At 56.5% G+C, this 22,140-nt stretch overlaps 1 protein-coding gene across 1 annotated transcript; it reads right to left on the bottom strand.

Moving 5' to 3' along the window:
* Positions 1-1,987: 1,987 nt before the first annotated feature.
* On the bottom strand, positions 1,988-20,012 carry ANKRD52 (ankyrin repeat domain 52). Its single transcript, XM_009280046.1, has 27 exons — positions 19,934-20,012; positions 17,387-17,465; positions 16,055-16,125; positions 14,111-14,311; positions 13,879-13,966; positions 13,580-13,722; positions 13,205-13,417; positions 13,010-13,088; positions 11,956-12,070; positions 11,785-11,867; positions 11,579-11,696; positions 10,556-10,624; positions 10,111-10,251; positions 9,838-9,915; positions 9,398-9,509; positions 8,607-8,678; positions 7,949-8,150; positions 7,417-7,504; positions 7,151-7,268; positions 6,685-6,904; positions 5,963-6,050; positions 4,951-5,034; positions 4,607-4,752; positions 4,310-4,392; positions 3,723-3,805; positions 3,377-3,468; positions 1,988-2,716 (listed from the first exon to the last, which is right to left on the bottom strand). The coding sequence occupies exons 5-27, from the start codon at positions 13,964-13,966 to the stop codon at positions 2,472-2,474; spliced, it is 2,760 nt and encodes a 919-aa protein (XP_009278321.1). The 5' UTR covers positions 14,111-14,311; positions 16,055-16,125; positions 17,387-17,465; positions 19,934-20,012; the 3' UTR covers positions 1,988-2,471.
* Between the last annotated feature and the right edge of the window lie 2,128 nt (positions 20,013-22,140).

The following is a 22,140-nucleotide window of genomic DNA, read 5'->3' on the forward strand; positions in this document are numbered from 1 at the left end:
AGGATCTTCAAAAAGGATCTTTTTATTCAAGTTTCATGAGTTTATTCTGGTTCCGAACTGAGGTATTCGGTGCAGAAAGGTTAACACTTTCTTTCAAGCTAGAGGGTCGGGGGGGAGTGGGGAGGGGAGAAGCGATCGGCCGGGGACACGATCCTACGCCGGCAGCAAAGGAGGGGACCCACTGGCCCAGCAAGTCGCTGCCGCCGCCTTGCCGAGAGCTGGGTGGAGGGGGCTCACGGTCCGAGAAGGGAAGATCCCTCCGGAGCAGCCAGAGGAGCCCTGCCCGTCAGAAGCGCCTGGCCCCCACCGCCCGGGGATCAGAGCCCTCCAGGGACCAGCCTGACCACCGCTCCTGCTCCGAGATCTCACCGAGGGCAAATTTCTCGAGTGCTTTGCTGAACAAAGTGCGGGTTGGTAATGGGACGGGGAGACCAAGCTCCAACGGCGAGCTGGTGCCGAGCAAGAGCAACGGGAGGTCCCCGACCCCGCTCCCCTCTGGGAAAAACTCCTACGTGAAACGCGAAGAAAATGTGCTTATCACCCAAAGGCCAAGACTGAAACTTCATATTTGGTTCTAAGAGTTTGGCTTTGGTAAAAGAAAGAAACAGTGCGAGGGGACGCTCCCCGCGGGCTGCCAGCAGCACCTTCGCCCGCCGGGAGCCTCCCCCGGGAACGGCCGGCTCCAACGCCTGCTCCACACCACAACCTAAACCCAACAAACACCACCCTAACAGGAGCCACCTTCATTTAGAAACTATTTTAAAAGAAGAAGAAAAAAGACATTAATACCTTATTTTGGTTACAGAAATGCTTTTTCTCTCTGAATCGCTGGGCAGAAGAGCCGCAGCGCAAGGCTCGCGCGGTCCCATCGCAGTCTCGCTGGCAAAGAGGAGGCGAGCGGCCACCGAGGACTCGGTGGGAGAGAGGGATCCTTTTCTCCCCGCTCCCATCCTGGAGGGATCACGCTGGGACGCCCCCGGGGCGGCCACGGACGGGAGCCTCAGCCCCAGCCCCACGCTCCCCGCTTTCAGCAAGGCTGCGGAGGGAAAGGAGGTCAGGGGAGAAGATGGTTCCCGAAATGCTTGTTGCCCTGTCAGCCCGTTCTCGTTCTCTGCATCCCAGTCTTTGGCTTTGAACAGACTCGTGATATGGAGAAAGAGTATTGTTTTTTGCACATGATACTGTTACAGTAATTCAGAAGGAAAAAAAAACAAAACAAAAAACAACCAACGGAAAAAAACAGTGCAACATTCTCGAATGCTTCAAACCTGCATTATAAATATGATTTCTAAAATTAAAAACAGAAAACCCAAAACAAAAAACAATGATCCCACATACACGCACGCTAATAAACCTGCCAAGATGCTGCATTAGAAAAATAAACACAGACTTACTTAGGGTTGTGAATAAGGACTTTGAAGTGCATTTTTTTCCTTATTAAAAGGCTAAAACTTTCAGAACATTTTTTTATGGTTTTTGTTGTTTTTTTTAAAGGTAAATGCTCGTTTCTTTATAAATAACTTTTTTCTTTTTTTAAAAAAAAAAAGCAACACTGACTCTCGCATGGAAACGGCCACGCAAAACAGAGAACGAAAATTCAAAAAAGAATCGTTTCTTAGGATCCGACATTTTGCCAAGAAAAAAAACCAACCAACCAACAGAATCCCTAAAGTGCCTGGTGTGGGGAGGGAGGCTCCAGCAGCGCATCCGCAGCCAGCCGACCGCGGGGTTGGGCAGCAGCACCCGTTTTTGCATATAAATGACAGCTGCCAAAAGGATATTTTAGCGTCCCAGGTACAGTAGATCTTGATTCAAGTGTTTGTATTGGAATCGAAGGATGAGCGTGAGAAAAAAAGTGATTGCGAGAGAGGAGCAGTTACAGTGGCACTTGGCCAGGAGCTAACACCCACCCCAGCGCTTGCAAGACCAGCCAATTCCCAAAGACTCCCACCCCCCCATCCCACCAAGAGTTCAGGCTTCCCCGTCCCGGACGGACGGAGCGAGGGCTCGGGGCAGCCCCGGGGGCGTCCCGGAGGCGAGGCAGGGCGGGAGGCTGGCATGGAGCACTGGGAAACACCGGAACCGATTTCAACCCGCCCCAAAAGCTGGGGGACAAACCCCCTTCCCGTCTGCGGGCCAGCGGATGGTCGCACCTGCTTCGTCTTGGCTGGGCGAAGCCCTAAGCCAGCAGCATCCGTCTCCTGCCCTGCCGTCGGAGGGGTGCGAGCATGCGCTGACGGGGAGAGGATTGAGAAGGGGCAGGGGATGGGAACAGCACTGCCAGCCGCTCGTTAAACCAATTAACAGCTTTGGCACCGCGCTGGCAATCCAGCGAGAAGAGGAAGCTCTGAACTCTTGGCCTACCCGGCCATGCTAGAAGGCCTGCCCAGTCTTGTTCTCCTTTAAAGTGCCCTATATTTATAGAATTTCTAAATAAATATAATAAGATATTAGGTCACCCATAGTTTAAGCTACTCCGAGTAACAGCCGTCCAAGCCGATGGCATTGTGCCGGTCCTTGCTGTAGGGGCAGGTGCTGCCGTTGGGCAGGGCCCCGCAGGCGGCGGTTTTGGCTGCAATGCCGCAGTTCTTGAGGAGGTTGAAGCTGAAAGAGCTGATGGCGTCTTTAGGTGGGAAAGGCTTCATGGTGGAGAGGATAAGTGCCAGGCAGTCAGCAACGTCCTTGTTGGGGGCGCATGCCAAGGCTGGGGTATGACCTAGAACAAAGCCAGGGGTGAAGAACCGCCCCGGACAGGCGCCTTCCCTGGGGAACGCTTTGATCGGGGCAGTTTCCACCCCTGCACTGAGGGGCCAGGACATCTATTTGTCTTTCTCTCCAAAGACCCTGCTTCTGGGCACCGGCAATCCCTGCCATTGCAGCAACCGCTTTGAAGTGTGCCAGGATCAGCAGGAGACGAATAAAAAGCCTCAGAAGCCCTGGCAGCACGGCAGACGCAATGGTATTTTTCACAACTTAAAGGTATTCCAGCAGAGCAAGAACTCTACTGGGAGAAAAAGCTTCTGGCCACAGCAAGCAGTTTCTGCCAGCTTGCAAGTGAGTCAACTGCTCATTGCTGGCTCAGGCTGGGCTGGTTTTGTGCCGGGCAGGAGAGCCAGGCAGCCACCAGAAGTTGCATGGGGGGCAAAAGACATATTTCAAACACCTGTGGGACCTGGAAATGCTTTTACAGGGGATCGCAGGGTGCTAACGTCCTCATCCAGGCTGTTCCTGCGATGCCATGAGCTGAGAACGTGCTGCTCAGCTGCGGAAAGGATGCGGAAATCTTTCCGATCCCGGCTGAGCGCTTCCCCGGGCAGCCCCCATCCCCCAGGGACATCACGCTGAACCCCCCTGGGCACCCGCGAGGAACACGCACCTTCTTCATCCACAGCCAGCACAGTGGCACCTCTGCTGAGCAGGGCCTGGACGACAGAGGCCAGCCCGTTCCGAGCTGCGATGTGGAGCGGCCTGGGGGGAGAGGGAAAGGCAGCGTTAACCTGGCAGCGGAGCCACCTGCCTTTAACACCTTGTGCTAAAACAAGGGGTCCCTGCGAGCGGCTTTGAGGGCGGACACTTGACTGCTCCTGAGCTTACCTGCTTGCACGCTCACTGCGCGTATCAAGCAGGAGCAGAGCTCCTACCACCGCCCTTTTGCCAGTGCATCACCCCCACCCAGCAAAGCCCTGTTTCTCCCCACTGGCGCCAGCTGTCCAAATACTCACATTTGCAGAGCACTGTTACTTGCATTGATAAGGCCAAGGTCTTGGGTTTCCCCCAGGATCAACAAGGCACACTTTTCATGACCCTGCAAAGGAGACCAGACTGTTTACAGTGCACGAGCAGGAAGGCAGGGGCAGTGGAGGGGACCTGGTGCCGTCTGAGCGGAACGTGATTCCTCGGGATACGGAAACGTTCCTTAAACCCGACCTTCTACAACAGTTCACCACTTTGGCAAGGCCCGAGAAGACAAGCTGCTGTCCCCTCCATCTCCTCTGCAGCACCTCCTTCTTTGCGTGGACACACTGATCGAAAGCCTCCTGCTCCCACCACGCCCCAGGAAGCACACCAAGCTCAGAGAGGGGCTCCCCAGGAAAAATACAGACGGGTCTGTGCTACGACCTAAGCTGCTCAAAACTGAATCAGGAGCGTCTGTACAGGTCAAGACAGGTAAGCAGGCAGGCAGAGCAAGCCCAGGGCCCCCGCCTCTGCTCTGTTGGGGCAGGAGTAGGCGGACAACCCCTCTCATTAAGGTGGCAAGGCTGAAGGTGATGGTGACTGCAGTCACGGCTGTGAGCGGGCGTCTCCCTACCTTGCTGCAGGCCAGGTGAAGAGCTGTGTTCTTGTTGACATCCAGCACAGTTATATTTGCTTTTGCTTGGTACAGCAGGAACTCTGAAATGAGGAGGGACAGCTGCTGTTGAGAAGCAGCAGCACAGAGCCCAGCAATGCGGGGCAGTGGCCATGTGCTGCGGGGGCAGGAGTGGGGCAGCTGTCCCAGCGTGCCCACGAGGAGAGGGACAGCCCGGCTCCCACGGGACCCGGTTACGGAGGAGGCACAGGGAGGCTCGCACCCCATACTGGGGAAAAGCGTCTGCCAGCCACGTACCGACTGCTGCAGTGTGCCCATTCTCAGAAGCCATCATGAGCGGAGTCCTCCCCAGCTTGTCAGTCATGTCCACCTCGGCTTGGTGGCGCAGAAGCAGCTGTAAACCATGGATGTTGTCTGCAAAGGCAGCAGCGTGAAGGGGTGTCCTGGGAAGACGAGAGAGCAGGTAAAGAGGAGGGCACAGCGCGCCCCCCAGCAAGACTGCCCAGGCCTACAGACATGTTTGGGGACGCCAGGGTCCCTTTGTGCCATGGGAAGTCCTGTGGAAATCACTGCGGGAGTCACAGCCACCACCCAGCAGCACCAGGGAGTGGGTGACAAGAGAGGGATGAGTCTGCCCTCACCTTCCTTTGGCATCTCTGCTATTAACAATCTTGGCACCTAATGCTTCCACCAGCATTTCAGCAGTGCCGTCCTGGTTGTTAATTCTGCGGTGGGGACGAGAAGGAAAGTTAGAACAAGACTAAGCAGCATTAGCACGTCTGCAGTGGGAGTGAGCAGCACATTCCTGGGGCTCGGATGCAAACAGCAGCTGGTCTGGAGTTGTTTAGGGTAAAACACCCCTTTACCCTTTTCGGTATTACTCAAGGAAACACAGTACCATGCCAGACAACAGCCTTGCCCATCCCTTTGCTGCTACGGGTCCCAAGGACGCACCAGGCCCACCCCAGGCAGAACGTGGCAACATCTCCACCTTCCTCATTCCTCCACAGCTGCCCAGGGCAGCACACTCCTTCCTCTGCCGGCTGCAGAGCCAAGGAATCACCGTCAGCCCCAAAGCCCTCTGTGCCCAGCGGGACCCCAGGGATCATGCTCACACTGCCCCAGACACCTCTGAGGAAGAAGGCTTGGGACAACATGGAGCCCTTCTCCCACCAGAGCCCATCTCCAGAGCCTCATGGGAAGCCTGGAGATTTCCTGAGGTGCTCCATAACCAAAGAGCAGAGATGAGCCATCCAAGAGGGCTGGCAAGGACTGAACCATCAGCCCTTGGCAGCTCCATTAGCTCCATCAAGCTGAAAGCCTGCTGGCTTGACAGCCCTTGACAGGTACTTGACAGCCCTGGCTGTGCTGCGCAATGGGAGTCTGGTACTTGACAGCCCTGGCTGTGCTGCGCACAGCCAACGGGACAGCTGCTTTACAGCTCCCTGAGGACCTCCAGCAGTCCAGCAACCGCCTCCCTGCCACAGGGGAGCTGGGATGAGCAGGTGGTACCACCCTGAGGAGCTGCTGCCGCCCAGGAAAGAGCCCTTGGCAAGAAAGGCAGGGTTTGGAGCTCCTCCACTCAGACCACATATTCTCTCTCAAACATCACCTGGCTGGAAGAACCCAGGGCGGGTCCCAGATGCCACTTACACTGCACAGTGCAATGGAGTAAAGGGGTTTCCTTCTAGGTACGCAAACGGATTGTGTTCAAGTAACAATTCAAGACAATCTTCATGCCCTGTGAGGAGAGAGGGACAGAAATACATCAGTACTCAACCTGCGGTTCCTCACCTGCAACAGCAAGAAGGGACCGAAGGCCCCTCTGTGTCTCCCCACGTCCAAAGAGCCAGAGGCCCCAGGGGCTGCACAGGACCAGCGGCACCAAAGTGCCCAAACAAACCCGTTCCCCAGCACAGAGGCAGTGGTTTTGTTTCCTCTCTGGCAGCTAAGCTGCTGCACTTCAGGAGGTTTACAATTCCACACTGTCTCCTGAAGGACTTCACAGCCACACTGCTAGCTTCCCTTTGAAATGCTGAGACATCCCTTCCAGTTGCCCTGTCAGTCCCTGCAGCCAGGGTGGTGGCCAAGTAATCCTAGAAATCCAGCAGTCCTGGAGGAAGCAGCCTCACCTGTTCTATAATAGCTGTTTTCATATTTCATTCCTTTTTTAAGGAGCTTGGCAGGGGGAGAAAAACTCCCTGCCTCCCTCCCAGATTTGTGCCGTCCTTTCCACCAGGCTGAACTCACTGCTGGGCTGACGGCTCCCAAAGCAGTGGGGGACAGAGGGATAACCTGGCTCTTCCTGGCTCTCTCCTCCCCACCAATAGCCAGAGCAGAGCAGAGGCGGGCAGGGGCCCAGCCCAGGTCCTTACCACTGTATGAAGCCCAGTGCATTGGTGAGTAACCGCTGTAGTCCACCACAGAGTCCAGAGGGTCAGTAGAGAGGGCTGCCTGCAGCAGGGTCCTCAGGATTTCTAAATGCCCGCACGCCGACGCAAAGTGGATTGGGGTCCGGCCTTTGAAATCCCGACACAGAACGAAGGCATCATGGTCCAGCAGGGCAGCCAGGCAGTCCTCACAGCCCGTCACAGCCTGTGGCCAGGAAAGAGGACCAGGAGGTCAGACCTCACCCTTCAATCATTTAACAACAGAACTACCCCCCTTCTTCCACAGCTTCCTTCTCAAACGCTGCATCTCAGGAAGGGAAAATGGGCTCTTTCACTGAGGACTCTTGCAATAAAAGAAACCACCTGCTTGTTCTCCAAGCAGCCTCTGCTCAGGAGGACGAGTGGAAGCTGCAGGGCTCCAGGCCCACCCCGGACCCAGGGATGCACTCACCCCTCGGTGCAGGGCAGTCCTTCCCCTCTTGTCAGCTGCATCGGCTGTGGACCCCTTCTCCAGCAGGAGGTGGACACAGTCAACGTGGCCATTCATGATCGCCAGCATCAGTGGGGTTCTGCAGGGGGGAGAGGCAGCAGGGAGGAGAGTGGGCTTGGAAATCAGCTGCGTTCAAGCACTGCCCTCTCTCCCCTGTCCCAGCTGCCCTGCAAGGGGCCTGACCCTGTGCCACACAGATCCCAAGAGAAACATCCGGACAAACTCACTGGCCGTGGATGTCCATGACGTCGGTGATGTCTGCCCGCTCCCCGCTGTCTATCAGGAGATGCAGGGAATCAGTGTTCCCGTTGGCAGCTGGAGACAACGCACGAGGAAAGGAGGAGTCACACACACGTACAGATGGGTCCCCTCCTTCCAGCCACCGCCGCAAACCAAAGGAAGGGGCTGGCGCCCAGCAGCCAGGCACACGTGGCTGAGCAAATTCGTTATGTGGTTGCTAGGCTACAGGACTGATTAGCACGTGCACAGGCTGAGCTGAAGACACGTGTGTGCAGAAGCCGCTGGTGTCTTCTCTCCCGCCCGCTGCAGAGCCACTTGGACCCTCAGCTTCTGCTGGCACGTCACAGCAGGCTGCACTGGCCCCATCCTGACTCCAAGCATCATCCTAAACCACAGCCCCTTCCCTCTCCCCGAACAGCAGCCGGGTGAACGGGCATCCTTGGCAGCGGTGGCACCGACGGCTGGAAGGGCTCTGGACACACTCCCTCGCCACCCCCAGTCCCGTCTGCCCTCCGTCACCTGCAGCGTGGAGGGGGGTCCACTTCCTCTTCCTCTCCTTCACCAGAGCGGACGCGCCGTGGCTGGTGAGCACCTCCACGCACTCCGTGGAGCCTCTCTCCGTGGCGAGGTACAGCGCCGTCCGCCCCTTGTGGTCCCGCACGTCGAGGTTCACGAGGGTTTCGGCAAGTGTCTTTAGGGCTTCACAGTGACCATTGTAGGCCTGAGGACAAAGCAGACCACGTTAAAGTGGTGCCTGGAGAGGCTGCACCCGAAGTACCCCCCCAGGACAATTCCCGCTCCCTGTGTCCCTCCAGCCAGACGAGCTCCTGCTCGGCCATTGCCTCTCGTTTCCACCCCAGTCCCACACAAAGCCCTCGCCCACTCCCGCCCCTGCCCACACTCAGACAAGGGAGGTGGCTCCAAACAGCAGCAACCAAAAAGCCCTGGAGAGAGCAAGGAATTTAACATACAAACCAGAGGGACTTTGACCGACGGCCTGTGGGGAAAGCCGCTCCCCAGCCGCCGGCGCCTTTCCTCCTTCGCCCCGCTCAGCACCGACAGCTGCAGGGACCCAGCCCGCGCTGCCCAGGAGCGGGCACCTCTCCAGGACTCAGCGTGAACCCCGCACGGAGCCAAGTGCCCTCCACAAGCCTGGGGTTGGGCCAGCTGTACTTACAGCTAAGTGCAAAGGGCTGACTGGAATGGTGCTTTCCACATCCTCCAGGCAGTTGAAAGACATTTCCAGGAGCTGCAACAGCAACAACATAAAACCATAACTGATCCTGGACTCACGGAGGCTTCGACAGACACCCTGTCCACCAGCAGGCTGCAGAGGAGTTAGAAAACCTGCTCATCTGCTTCAGAATGATCTGAATTTCGGGAAGGGACCTTCCTTAACCTGGCTTTGGGCCCTGCATAGACAGTCACATCAAGTCCCTGCTGTCCAGAAGCCTCCCCACTACTCATATGATTTCCTATACCCACACGGCTGCAAGCTTACCCTGCAGCAATGCAGGCATTTCAGACAGTTACAAGGCATTTTCTATACTGCAAGAGCTCCTCCTTGGCACAGGTCTCCAGGCTTTCTTTTAAAAGCCCAACCTTGCTCTATTGCCAGGGGTTTAAGCAAGACATCCATACGTCACTCTGTGCTGGGTAACAAAGCTCCTTTCTCTCAGACATCCATACGTCACCCTGTGCTGGGTAACAAAGCTCCTTTCTCTCAGGCATCTCACTCAGGCCCAGATCTTTCCTCCGTGGTATTCCCAGCACGACGGCTCCCCAAGAGCCCCCATGCTTTTTAATCAAACCTATCTCCCTTCCTCCCGGGCAAACCCTGACACTGTAGTGCCTACAACACACACAGTCCTCTAGCCACACCTGGACACTGTAGGGCTTGACACGTTCCTTAGGGGGGACTTCCCCCCCTCTCCTGGCAGCACAGAGGGTTTTCTCTGGCTCACTCACCAGTTCGAGGTTCTGCCTGTTGCCGTACGCAGCTGCATAGTGGACAGCGGTATATCCCTGCTTGTCCCGGAGGGATGGGTCAGCACCATTATCCAGCAAGAACTCTAAACAACTGCAATGAGCAAGAGAAAGGGGAGATGAAGAAAAAGGGGAGACTGGAGAGGCAGAGCTTTGCAGGGACCTCCCCTGCTTTGATCCCATAGCAGATACTGTACTAATCCCCTCAAGACACGGAGCGCGTGCAAAGCCCACTGGAAGTTAGCACCAGGAGGCGACAGCCAGGTTTGCCTCGAGAATCACATCAGCAGATGTTTCCTCCAAGGCATCACTGCTCACTTCAGCGTAAGCAGAAGCAAGGTATTTCTAGCGACTGCATGCAGGGGTCCAGGGAAGGGGTAAACAACAAACAACTGCCAGATGGGGCTGCAGCGTGGACTCACAAGAATGCCTCCTTCAGCCTGGACTCCTTCAGTGGCTCCTCATCAGTGTCATGGCTGTTTCCTGAATGAGTCTCTGCTCTGAAAGGTCAGAGACCTGCATCAGTTTGCTGATTACCCCCTCCTACCCACGCTCCTCAAAGCACTCCCCTCTTCACAAACCACTGAGCATCAGCTGCAGGGAGGTGGCCAGGGAACAGCGGAGCATCACCACCCAGCAGTGTGCCATCGTCTCCAGCCCCAGCAGCGAGGAGCGCGCGCCCCCGAGACACTCACCTCCTGTACGTGTCCGAAGCAGCAGCATAGTGTAAGGCGGTACAGCCTTTACAGTCAGCCTCGTTAATACTGGCTCCTGCCGTGACCAGTGTCACCGTACACTGATAGCTGCCGTTGGCAGCTGCATAGTGCAGTGGAGTCCTGGGAAGGGGGAAAGGAGAAGGGGGCTTAGCAGCACTGCCTGTCACAGATGGAGAAACTCGCCTGGCACCCCCCTGCTGCTGAGCTGCACCCTGCTCTGGGCTCAAGGGTTTGGGTCAGCAGCTCCTGAAGAGCCAGAGCTGGATCCCTTGGGGTGAGAGGGGGTGAAGGAAGCAGCTTTAGACACCAAATGCAGCAAAGGTCTTAGGAATGTCCCAACCCAAACCCAGGCTCAGCGCGCTCCAGCTGTTTTAGGGCTGGAAGAATCACCCTTGCTCCCTTGCAAGGCCCACAGCACACTTACCTTCCAAATTTATCTCTCCTCCTCAAGTCAGCGCCGCTGCTCAACAGCAAATTAAGACATTCAACGTTCCTACAGGAGGCAGGGAGATGAGTTAGACACAGATCAAAAGGGACCACAGCAGGAACGCAAACTCCTCCTAGTTGCAGACAAGACAGCTACGCTTCTCACCCGCGCAGCCTGGACGTGCCGAAGCTCAATCCAGCTTGTCATCTTTGGGCAGCATAAGAGCCGCAGCCATGGCTGGATGTTGCATACACAAAGCTCTTCCCTGCTCTCCAGTGGAATAACCCTTCATGCTTCCTGCCTTACCAGCGCTAACCTGCACTGCGTGGAGCACTCAAACAACCAGGCAATTATAGAAAGACATTAGCCATGGCATTAGTGCAGCTGACGCACTGGATTTTATGCTACAAAAAAGATCTAGGATTTCTGGCTTCTGCGTCAGTGCATTGTTCCCGCCGCTCAGGCAGGGTAACGGCGCTGCGATGCCGAAGGACGGCTCCGTGACTGGCCCTCAAGCATACAGACGTAACAGAAACAAGGTCCTCGACGGGACTCTACGCCTTTGCCGTATTGCTGCAGCCACGTTCGCTCTCAACGCACCGTGTGAAATCAAACTCCCTGGCAAACAATACGAGGCGTTTACACAGCCAGCTAAATCCCTGCTGCTTTTCAGGCATCGGCTTGTGAGCCCTTCACGAACCCCCAGCCAAGGAAGCAGTTTAGCCCCATTTTAAAGAAGGATAAACAGCCACAGAGGGGAGCGACCAGGATGAGTCAGAGTCAGCGGCAGAACAGGGCCAAAAGGTTTCCATTTTCATTCCTGCTCTAAACACAGGTCTCCGTTCTCTCTCAGAGCCGGGAACCGCACCCAGGGGTCCGACTCCCAGCCCTGAGCAAAGCACTGCACTGGGCTGCCCATGCTGTAGCTCACGGGTGGAGAGGAGGGTTACGATTTGGGCTGGGGGCAGGCAGCGACCTTCCTGCACGGAATGCGGGACCAGTGCCCCATGCACAGCTCACCCTCCAGAAGCAGCAGCGTGGAGGCAAGTCCTCCCGAGGTTGTCAGGCGTGTTGATATCGAAGCCTGCAGACAGCACGTGCTCATTGCTCAGCGAGGAGACGATACTGTACAACTGACCTGGGTGGCAGGAGGGGCAGGGAGTCAGGGGGAAGCTCGAGGGTCCCCTGACTGCCCCCGCCGCAGGAGGGGCGGCCAAGCCACTCACCTGAGGAAAGTAGCTTACGACAACAGTCTGAAAATCCAAAGAGAACAGCTAAGTGCAGAGGGAACATGTCGTGGATCCCACGCCTGCCAGGAGACGAGAAGGGAATCAGGATGGATCATTCCTGCATCCTCCAGCCCAGGACAGGGAAAGGGAGGAAGAGTCCTTCCTTACCTTGCAGTGTCAGCACCATTCGTCATCAAAGTACTAATTAGCAGCTCGTGGCCATATCTAGCAGCAACGTGGAGGGGGGTATTGCCGTATTTGTCAGCACAGTCAATCTCACTGCCTAGAAAGGAAAAGCCAAGTGCTTTGCCAACGGGTCTCTGTGTTCTAGTCCCGAGCAGCCCAGGCTGTTCCGACAGCCGCGTCCCCAGCTCAGGGACACGGCTAATAACTCGAGTCCATTCAGCACCGTGCAGAAGGAGAACTGTAAACTGCTCTCTGACTGAGAGCCCCCTTGTATCCTGCAAACCCGGGGCATTAGATGTCTCCCCCTTGCCCCAGGAGGGGATGCGTTCAGCCCCAGAGGTCTCCGGCTGAACCCCTGGGGTGTCTGCCAAGCCTGCAGCCCTCTTACAAGAATATTGTCTTTCAGGCTGGACATGGCAGTGGGAATGTTCTTTGGCCACAGCAGCTCTGACCTGGCTGGAATTTCAGTCCCCTGGTCTGCACTTCGCTGCCCTTGAGGGCACACGCTCCCTGCCACCCCCGAGCAGCACAGGGGACACGGCTAATAACTCGAGTCCATTCAGCACCGTGCAGAAGGAGAACTGTAAACTGCTCTCTGAACTGAGAGCCCACTTGTATCCTGCAAACCCGGGGCATTAGATGTCTCCCCCTTGCCCCAGGAGGGGATGCGTTCAGCCCCAGAGGTCTCCGGCTGAACCCCTGGGGTGTCTGCCAAGCCTGCAGCCCTCTTACAAGAATATTGTCTTTCAGGCTGGACGTGGCAGTGGGAATGTTCTTTGGCCACAGCAGCTCTGACCTGGCTGGAATTTCAGTCCCCTGGTCTGCACTTCGCTGCCCTTGAGGGCACACGCTCCCTGCCACCCCCGAGCAGCACAGGGCCACCGGCAACAGCCCCAAGAGCACAGAGTGAATTTGAGTGATAACTGCAGAGCTCTTAAACTCTCCGAGCAAACACGCAGGGAGGTCCTGGAGGCAGGTGCTGAGAAGCACAAGAAAAGGCTGGGGTAACCCAGGGCCGGAGGAAGAAGCCACTCACCGTTCTGAATGAGGATCTGCGAACGTGTGAACCGTCCGTGAATGGCAGCCATGTGCAAAGGGCTCTTCCCTTCCTTACTCTGCGGAGAGCAGAAACGACATCGCATCAGGCTTCCCACCACCCTCCCTGAGCTCTCCCCTCAGGCAGCAGGTCCTCACTCCCCCCATCCCCAAGCTGAGCCCCTCAGTGCCAGACCTGAAAGTTGACATCGGCCCCGTTGTTCACAAGGAGCTCTAGGCACAGGGCCCCATTGGTGGAGACGGCAGCAAAGTGCAGAGGGGTGAAGCCCTTCTCGTTAGGCTGATTGACATTGGCGCCGTAATTGACCAGCTCGTTGGCCACGGCATCTTGGCCCATGTAACAGGCAATGTGAAGTGCAGTGTTACCGAAGGAATTTGGTTCATCGATCTGTGGGAGCAACAAACCCCAGAGGATTTGGGGATTCAGGAAGAAAAAAAGGCAGCTGAGAACCAGCCAGGGCTCCTGCCACCACCCAGCACCCTCTCCTACTCCTGCCTCCAGACTGGCCTGCACCCGAGCCCACCCTGCTCGCAGCCGTGGGGGTCTTACCTCGACTCCCAGCCTCAGCAGGTGACGCACGACTTCGATCTGGCCGCTGGCTGCCGCAGTGTGCAGCAGGGTGTAGCCCTTCTTGTCCTTACACATCACATCAGCTCCCCGGGCCACCAGCAGCTTCAGAACTTCCAAATGCCCTGTCCGGGAGACAGCGGTAAGAGCCCGGGGACCCCGGAAAACGGAGACCTGGGCACAGCAGCCTCTGGGGAGCCCCACCACCCTGAAAGGTGAATCTATAGGCAGCAAGCGATGTGGGAGGAGAAACCGGACCAAAGCCCATGAGGAAAACCTACCTAGGAAAGCTGCCCAGTGGATGGGCTGGCGGTCCTTCTTGTCACAAGTACTCAGGCTGGCCCCTTTGTTCAACAGCAGGTTCACCATCTAGATGGGGAGAAGTGGAGAGAGAGGCAAGGCTGCCGTTCCTCCCCGCTTGTGCAGGCCGAGGTGCCTTTGCCACCTGCGAACTCCGGACCCAGGAAGGGGGACACGCGCGGGACCCCCTGCGCCCAAACCCGCCTCGCCTACCTCGAGGTGGCCGCTGTGCACGGCGTGGTGCAGCGCCGTGCGGCCTGTGCGGTCCGCGACGTTGACAGTGCTCAGCAGGGGGATGATGGCCTCCACGCACTTGGTGGCCCGGTTGGCAGCGGCGACGTGCAGAGGCGTTTGCCAATACTTGTCACGGGCATTGACGTCTGCCGAGTGCTTCAGGAGGAGGTGAAGTGCCTTCTAGCAGGAGCAGAGGAAAGCAGAGCTCTAACCCAACCTGCTGGAGCTCGCAGAAGCCCTCCAGCCAGGTAGGGGAAGCTGCAGCTCGGTCCGCCTCGTGCTTTCAGCACACACAGGGCTGCCCAGATCCACACCAGCCTACAGCCCCGAGAGCCAGAGCTGCCCTTGCGGGGCCGAGCTGAAACTGCACCGCACGCTCACAAGTACGGCTTCTTCCCCCCTCTGTCAAAGGAAAGGACTTGTTTGCTTTTGTGTCCCCAATGACATTTTGAAGCCCACATATGGCCACGTTTCAGCGTGTTATCACAGAGAAAGGGTGAGAGAGGTAAAGACAGCGTGAGAGGGACTCCGAGAATGAGCAGTGAGAAGGAATCTTCCCTACGCAAATCCTCCAGCCCTCACATGGGCTGCTCCAGCTCCTTCCAGGCTGGAGTTCGGCGTGTGGGACCTGAATGAGCCGGGCTCATCCCACCCAAGTGCAGCTGAGAAACGTGGCTGCACGGGGGTACCGGCACGGGAGAAATACCTCCGAGCCACGTGATTTAACTGTAAGTGAGTGTTCATCCATGACTCACGAGGTGCGAAGCGCCCAGGGGATGACAAATGTGACCCACTGACCTATATTTGATAATTATTTCCCCCTTTTGCTGGTAGAGGCTGTTTGCTGCAACCCCACATTTTCCTTGCTACGGTTTACAGGCTGCCCACTTCCACGCAGCATCGGGGCAGCACCTCCAACGATCCCAGCCCCACGGCTCACTGCTCTGCTCTTTTCTCCCAGGGCTAGCCGATACCACTCCCGGCTGGGAGAAGCACGTGAGACGGCCAGGCAGTACATAAACCCAGCAATCCTAGAGCAGGCTCTAGGCAGGAAAAGCCATGAAGCACACAGGCATTTCAGAAAGGCTCCTCTCAGGAGCTGGGCACGCAGGGCACTGGTGAAGCCCTGTGCCAAGCACCCCGGGGAAGCAGAGAACAAGGGAGGTGACTCTCCAGCACATCTGAGTCGAGGCAGAGGAGCAAACGAGCGTGCTCAAATTCACAGAGAAGCAGCACTTCAGACCTGACAGCAAAACAGTCTCGGCTTGCTGAGCTCCTGTATTTTAGCGCCCACAGTAACTGTCCACACATGTTCACAGCAAATGCCTTCAGTAGAGGTTTACGCTAATGTGTTTCATCCCGTGTCTGCTGCCGATTAAGAGAATTCATGCAACCAGTCGATGTGTGGTAACTTGCCCTGCATGTCAGAGTCAGGGCTTCTGAGCCGCTGGCTCCAACCAACACGACCACAGAGTTTCTTGCTCTCCAGCAACTCAAAACAGGACAAAGTTAAGTGGGATGAAGTTAAGCCCACAAAAGCTAAACTTCAAGAAATCTTTCCAACAAGATCCGTTGGAATCAGCTCCCAAGAGAAGGAGTGAGAGCCCCATCATCCCTCAAAGAAATGTAAAGCTGGATTAGACAAAGCCCTGGGGAAAGGGGGAAAGGCGGGGAGGAGGATGTTGTGGGGAAAACCCACGTGCTAACTCCTGAAGGATGGAGGGAAGGGAACCAAGGAGATTTTTTTCCAGCTCTCATTTTCAGCCTCTGAATTATGCGTTCGTCCCCTCTCCGCTCTAATGAGAACACCCATCTCAGCCAAAACCAGGCAAGATAGAAAAGAGAAGGAAAAGAACAGTCCCCCCCTCCCATCAGTGCCCACCACCCCCATGCAAGGAGCAGAGAGAGACAGAGGGAGCCTACCTCGTTACGAGAAGCTGCAGCGCGGTGTAATGGGGTGAGCCAAACAGTATCCTTCGCATTAACATTAGCACCTGAGGAAGAACAAAAGAAGGGGTCAGGGGACAGAGAGGTGACCGGCTGCCCCGCTCCAGAGTCCCAGGGCAGGTCTGCAGCCACCTCTGAGGCTCCCGACGGGCACGAGTGCCAGTTCTCCTGCAAGAGGGGACCTTGCACTGAGCTTTAGGTGAGGACAGACTCTGTGAACTGCAAGAGGAACAAGCTACACCCCTTGGGAGACTGTGCCAGTGCGCTGCAAAGGACACAGCAAGGCAGAGGCTGAAGAGACTACACCTCCCAGAGTGCCAGCTTCCCTACTGAGCCAAAAAACCACAACAGAGACCCAGCGAGCAGTTCTGCTCCTTAGTTTAAAACAAGGCCACTTGAGTCAAAAAAAACCAGAGCATTCCATGTTGAGCTGTGGTCGCTGTGAGCTGCATCTCCATATTAGAAAGGAAAGATGACAGATTACTGCCATCCCAGCTCCAGACCTGTGCTAAGCACTGAGGTCCCACGACTCCTGAAGCCCCTGCCTTTCTTTGCTGCTGAGAACTCAACACACAGGCATGAAAAAATCAACACAGGGCACATAAGCGCATCCCATGCTCTGCAGATGGAGCTGAACATCCCCAATCCTGTTTAACAAGCCCTCAGCAAAGGATTTCCCCAAGCCTCTCCTTGTCAGGATCATGCAGGATCATGCCAGCCTCGGGGTTCCCCCACACCACCAGCAAGCAGCTGCGAAGCCCACGGTGCCCCGAGGTGCTGCGCTGGTGAACGGCAGATGAGGAGGCTCCCCTGCCTGCACCACATGGGCACAGGACCCAAGCACAGGGCTGAGTGTCTTCGGAGGGAAATGAAGGGCAGTTTTACCCCAAGTAACACAAGCCAAAACTGAGCAAAATCCTGTTTTTTAGCTGACCCCTCTCCATGAGCAAGTGAAACTCTGCTCCCCTGAGCATCCTGCCGTTGAAGGCATCTCCAAGGTGTGCATCCCCACTGCACCCTCCCCCAGTACCTCCTTCTAACATCTTGCACACATCCCCCTCCTGGCTTGGTTTCCACCTCTGCTATTTCAGTTCCAAGACACTTCTCTGTCTGAACAAACCTCTTAGGATTATGGCAACATTTCCTAATCTTCCCCTGGCTGCAACCCCACTGGCTCAAGCATAAGCGCACGGTTGGTTGGAGGGTGACCAAAAACTATTGCTCTGCACCCCTAAGGCCAGAGATCAGAAAGACGCCTTAAAGGCAGCGCCAGCACTCGAGCCAAGTGCCCTGAGTCTTGGCCCTTACCTGACAGTATTAGGAGCTCGAGGATTGCAACATCTCCTATATAGGCAGCAGCATGCAGCGGCGTTCGTCTTTCTTGGTCCTGAGCAGGGATGTAAGAAACAAAAACCCTCTGTGAGCTTTGAGGGCAGGGAGATCTCTCACAGCACAATCCCTCCTCCACTCCAGTCTGCCCCAACACCCCCATAAGCGCGTGCAGCATCTTGGGACACGCGACAGGGAGAAAACTGCTTAAACCCAGCACCCTCCTGCGGCGCTGCGGGGGTGAGCAGCCCTTCCGGAGCTCCACGGGTGCTGGGGTGTAGCTGGTGGCCAGAGCAGAGGGTACCTGGGCCATAACCCCAGCACGAGACGGGGAGGCCATGACAGTGCCGGCCACTCATTTCATCCCCCCACTGACTCCCTGGAGACCGACCCGACCTGCCTCCGGTGCTACTGGACTTAATGAACGTCTGCAAAGTACTCTGCGATCCGAGATGAAAGCCTGGCTGCGCTCTGACAGTGCATAGGCCGTCCCATTCTGCACACTTTTATCCTCTCGGCCGACAATAAAAACCACTCAGAATTACAGACAGCTCTGAAACCAGACTCAGACCTGCCGGCTGCTGAGGAGCAGGAAGGTGCAGAAGCCCCTCTCTGATCTTAGATTGGATTAGCCGAGGAAAAAATACCTTTCACTTCTGTTTACCCAGGGCCAGGCCCCAGGTAACCTCTGCCTCCAGGCATTTGGTTCAGGCTTTCCTCGGTGAACATGCCACGTACTAAAGCCAGGAAGCAAACAAGTAGAAAGCCAGTCGAGCACAACTCATTTCAAGCCCCAGATTTTGTGTTTGGGGGGGGAAAAAAAAAGTAATTGCTTTTCATTAGGTTAAAAACTGTTTGGAAAATGGTGGTGGTTTCATTTTTTTTGGTAACAACTTGTGCTGGCACAACCAGGCAGGAGGATGTGAAAGTGAAACCCAGCTGGCAGGTCACTGAACAAGCAACAACATTTCTAAACCTGCACACAAAAAGGAAATTAAGTGTTAACAATTGTGGTTTTATTCCTTCAGCAGCTGCGCGAGACCTCAGCAAAACAATCCCAACCCTCTCCCCTGACAAGAGAGGACGAAGAGCTGCCGGGTCCCCAACCGAACCAAGTCATGGAAAAAAATCCCCACGCTATCTCTGTGTAATAAGCTAAGATACGATCGAATCATTAGTCCTGCTGGCACACGGGCACCAGCGCAGGGCCGCCCTCACCTTCCCAGGACACCAGCCAGCGTCTGCAGCGCCCGCCCTTGACCCCAGGGTTTAACACCACGAGGATCGGGTGTGCACCGGCCCCGGCCCCGCAGGCTGGGTCGGGCGAACGCCCTGACCAAGCGCTCAGCGAAACAAACAGGAGCGTGCCGAAAAGCCGGCAGCTGCCTGCAGCACAGCTGGGAGCGGCACAGACCGGAGCCCTGGTTAATGCCACAGCTCAGAGGAGAGCAAGACGGTGAACCAGAACAAGTTGCTCTTGCCTAGAGCTCACAACTTAGCCCGGCTTTTGGGCTGAGAGCGTGGTAACTGCTGACCCGGCACCAGTCCAACTGTGCCACCACGTCAGGCGGACCTGGGCCGGTGCAGTCAGGGCCGGCCAACCCGCCAGCCTGCGTCGCAGCAGGCTGCGTTTCTTATCTGCACATCTGCCGCTGATTTGTTAGCGGGAAGCTCGTAAACCAGATCAAGGGAAGGCACACTGACAAGTCAGACGGGAACGCTCACAGGCAGGTTTCACCCCTTCCCTCGCTGGAGCCTGGTGCCCACGCTCCACACGAGGACAAACCATGCTCGTCACCACCGGACAGGGGCTACCAAGGGCTGCTCCCCCAGGAGCCAGCCTGGCCACTCACGGGACCCAGAGGGTTGTGTCTGAACAGCGGCCGCCTCTCCCGGCCCCCCTGCCCGCTCTGCAACGAGCGTCAAAACCACCCTCTGCCATCAGGCTTAAGACGAGAGCAGTGGAAACCCCTTCTAACCCTTGTGAGGTGAACTCGGCTTTGCTGAGCAGCTCAAATCCTCCTTCCCCCCTGGGGAACAACCTTCTCACAAGGCAGACCTGCTGCGTTCACACCAAACTATTTTGGGTCGCCATCCCAAAGGAGAAAAAGGTAAACTGGCAAGGCAGCAAAGCCGAGCCTCTGTGAAAAGTCCTCCCACACACCCCACAGCCTCTCAGCGATGTTCTGCACGGCCGAGAGCTTTAGGAGGCTCTCGCCGTCTCCTGGGGAGGGGCAGGAGTCCTGGTCTTCCACGCGTCCCATTTTACAGATGGCAAGATCGAGGCAACGCGACAAAGCTGAACAGCGAACGGTGGCCGAGCCGGGAGCAGAATCCAGAAATCTTTGTTTCAAAATCCCAGCTCTAACCATCCTCGCCAAAAAGAGCCCCCCCTTGACAGCACCCACATCTCACCCACTGAGCCTCTGCTCTGCCCTCCCCTCTGCTAAAGAACCGCATTGTCGGGAAGGAAATGGGGAGAGCTGGGTGAAGGAAGGGGAGCAAGCACGGCCGGGCAGCACTCACCAATACATTAATGTTCTCCTTCTGATTCAGCAACGACCGCACCTCCTCTATATCGCGGTTGAAGATGGCTTGGACCAGAGGAGGCTACAAAGAAAAAGAGAAGCAAGTCGTGAAGGTGGCACCACGTGGAGGACGCGAGAGGGAGGAGAACCGGCAGCATCACGGTATGTCAGAGACTCACACCACCCTGATTTAGCCAGGACCCCGCTCCACGAGCGAGCCCCCCGCACCTGCGGCTGCCAGAGCCGGGCCCACCGGCAGCACCCGACAGCTTCCTCGCATCCGTGGCTCAGCCAGCACCAGGGACCAATTTTCAAGCCAGCAAAGGTACTTTTCTTGGTTGTTTGTCGGTGAACAGACCAAGGAATCATTGGAAAAGCCTCCCTGCTTCCCAAGTCCAAGGAGCAGCGCTGATCACGGCCCCGGCAGCCCACCTGCAGAGCCTCCAGCAGCGCGCCCATGGCACGGCTTAGCTCTCCCCGTGCAGCGCCCGAGGACGGGAAGGCAGGTCCAGCTCCCGCTATCCAAAGCTTTAGCCACAGCCAGAAAATCCTCCCTCCAAGCTGGCTGAAGTCTCCTGGTACGAGACAGATCTTTGCAGACAGTGAATCAGGTTTCCCAAGGCGCAACTAGGTGATGCCTCATGCTCTCCTGCAGAAGGCTGTGTACTTACTGCTGCTCTCCTATCTTTTGAGAAACACCTACGACGCTATGCTGGCTCCGATGGCGCAAAGAGCCTGGCAAAGCCCAGCCTGGCAAAGCCCAGCCTGGAGCTCCTCCTGTTTCCTGCTGCCCACATCTCAAAGAAGTTACCTAGCAGACCAGGAGCAGAGCCCTAGCCCAGGTCACTGAGCCAGCCGGTGCCGTGGGCTGCAGAACCGACAGCCTGAACTGCCAGAGACGTTCGTGCGGGCATCGCCCGAGAACCCTGCACCCCATTTCTTGTTTCGCGGGCCCAAAAATGCTGTTTTCATGCAGCAGGTTCTTCGGGGCAGAGGCTGCGGTGCTCTAGGTCCGTTCAGCACCTGGCACCCCAGGATCGCTGCCAAACCCAACGCTTCCCTGCTCCGGCCGTCCGAGCCTCTGCTGCTTTTCACACGGCAAGTCCAGGGTGCTGCGACTCTGAGCGAGCCGCAGCAGCCCCGGCACACCCCCTCCAGCTCTGCCCACACACCTAAGGCTGGATCTAACGGTCAAAACTGGCGAGCCCCGCTTATCTTGACCTCTCGGAGGAACAACAGAGCTTCGTTTTCAAGGCAATCCCTTCTTGTCGCTACCGTCCAACCAACCTCACGCTCATCTGCTCACCCCACCATCAAAGTAAAAGCAGTTAAACACGGGGAACACATCCCGGGTCAGAGGGAACGCGTGAGTCATTCCCCTGGAATGCAGCAGACTCAGCATCACTTGTTAGACATTAAAAAAAAAAAGGTTTTTTTTAAAAAAAAAAAAAGGGGAAAGAATCGCAGACGATAATTATGCCCTGAGCAGTCTTCAGTGGCGCGCGGTTTGCAGCAGTGCTGGGTCCCACCCACCATTCACAGGGAAAGCTAAATGTTTTGGTTATTTGGTTAAAAAAAAAAAAAGTTCTATTAGAATCGCAGACGATAATTATGCCCTGAGCAGTCTTCAGTGGCGCGCGGTTTGCAGCAGTGCTGGGTCTGACACACCCACCCACCATTCACAGGGAAAGCTAAATGTTTTGGTTACCAAAAAAAAAAAAAAAAAAGTTCTATTTAAATCACAGATCAATCCCCCGTCCTCACCCCTCCCCTCCTTCATCCACCCTGCCAGGCTTTAAACACTCGCTATATTAAGGATACCGCAGGAGCAGGGGATGAGAGGCAGGCATAAATATTTGGTTTCGAGGGGCCCGCAGCCCCGGTCTCCGAAATCGAGGTGGATAAAGGCGGTTTATGTAAAACGCGTGGGGAAGCGTGGACGTCCAAGCCAAGGCGACAGCGGGGGTCACTGCTCTGGTGATGGGGTACGGACGAGCCCGAGGAAGCAGGGCCACGAGCGGCAGCGCCCCAGGACAGCAGGCCGGGGGCGGGGCGAGGGCCACGCGCCGGCGGCACCAGGGTGGAGGCTGCCTTGAAACCCGGCTTGGGAGACACCCTGCAGCCCGGCGGCATCCCCAAAACCGCGCTGGGGACACCCCGCGCCCCAGGGGCATCTCCCAAACCCGGCGGGGACACCCCGCACCC

This window comes from Aptenodytes forsteri, unplaced genomic scaffold (genome assembly GCF_000699145.1).
Source record: "Aptenodytes forsteri isolate BGI_AS27 unplaced genomic scaffold, ASM69914v1 Scaffold547, whole genome shotgun sequence".
In the NCBI taxonomy this organism is placed as follows: domain Eukaryota; kingdom Metazoa; phylum Chordata; class Aves; order Sphenisciformes; family Spheniscidae; genus Aptenodytes; species Aptenodytes forsteri.

Coding starts and splice junctions, on each gene's coding strand:
- ANKRD52 (XM_009280046.1), bottom strand. CDS start 13,966: ATGGTGAACCTGCTGTTGAACAAAGGGGCCAGCCTGAGTACTTGTGAC. Junction 8,679..9,397: donor ACAGGCAGAACCTCGAACTG/GTGAGTGAGCCA, acceptor TTGCTGTTGCAG/CTCCTGGAAATGTCTTTCAA. Junction 6,905..7,150: donor GGACTGCCCTGCACCGAGGG/GTGAGTGCATCC, acceptor TCCTGGCCACAG/GCTGTGACGGGCTGTGAGGA.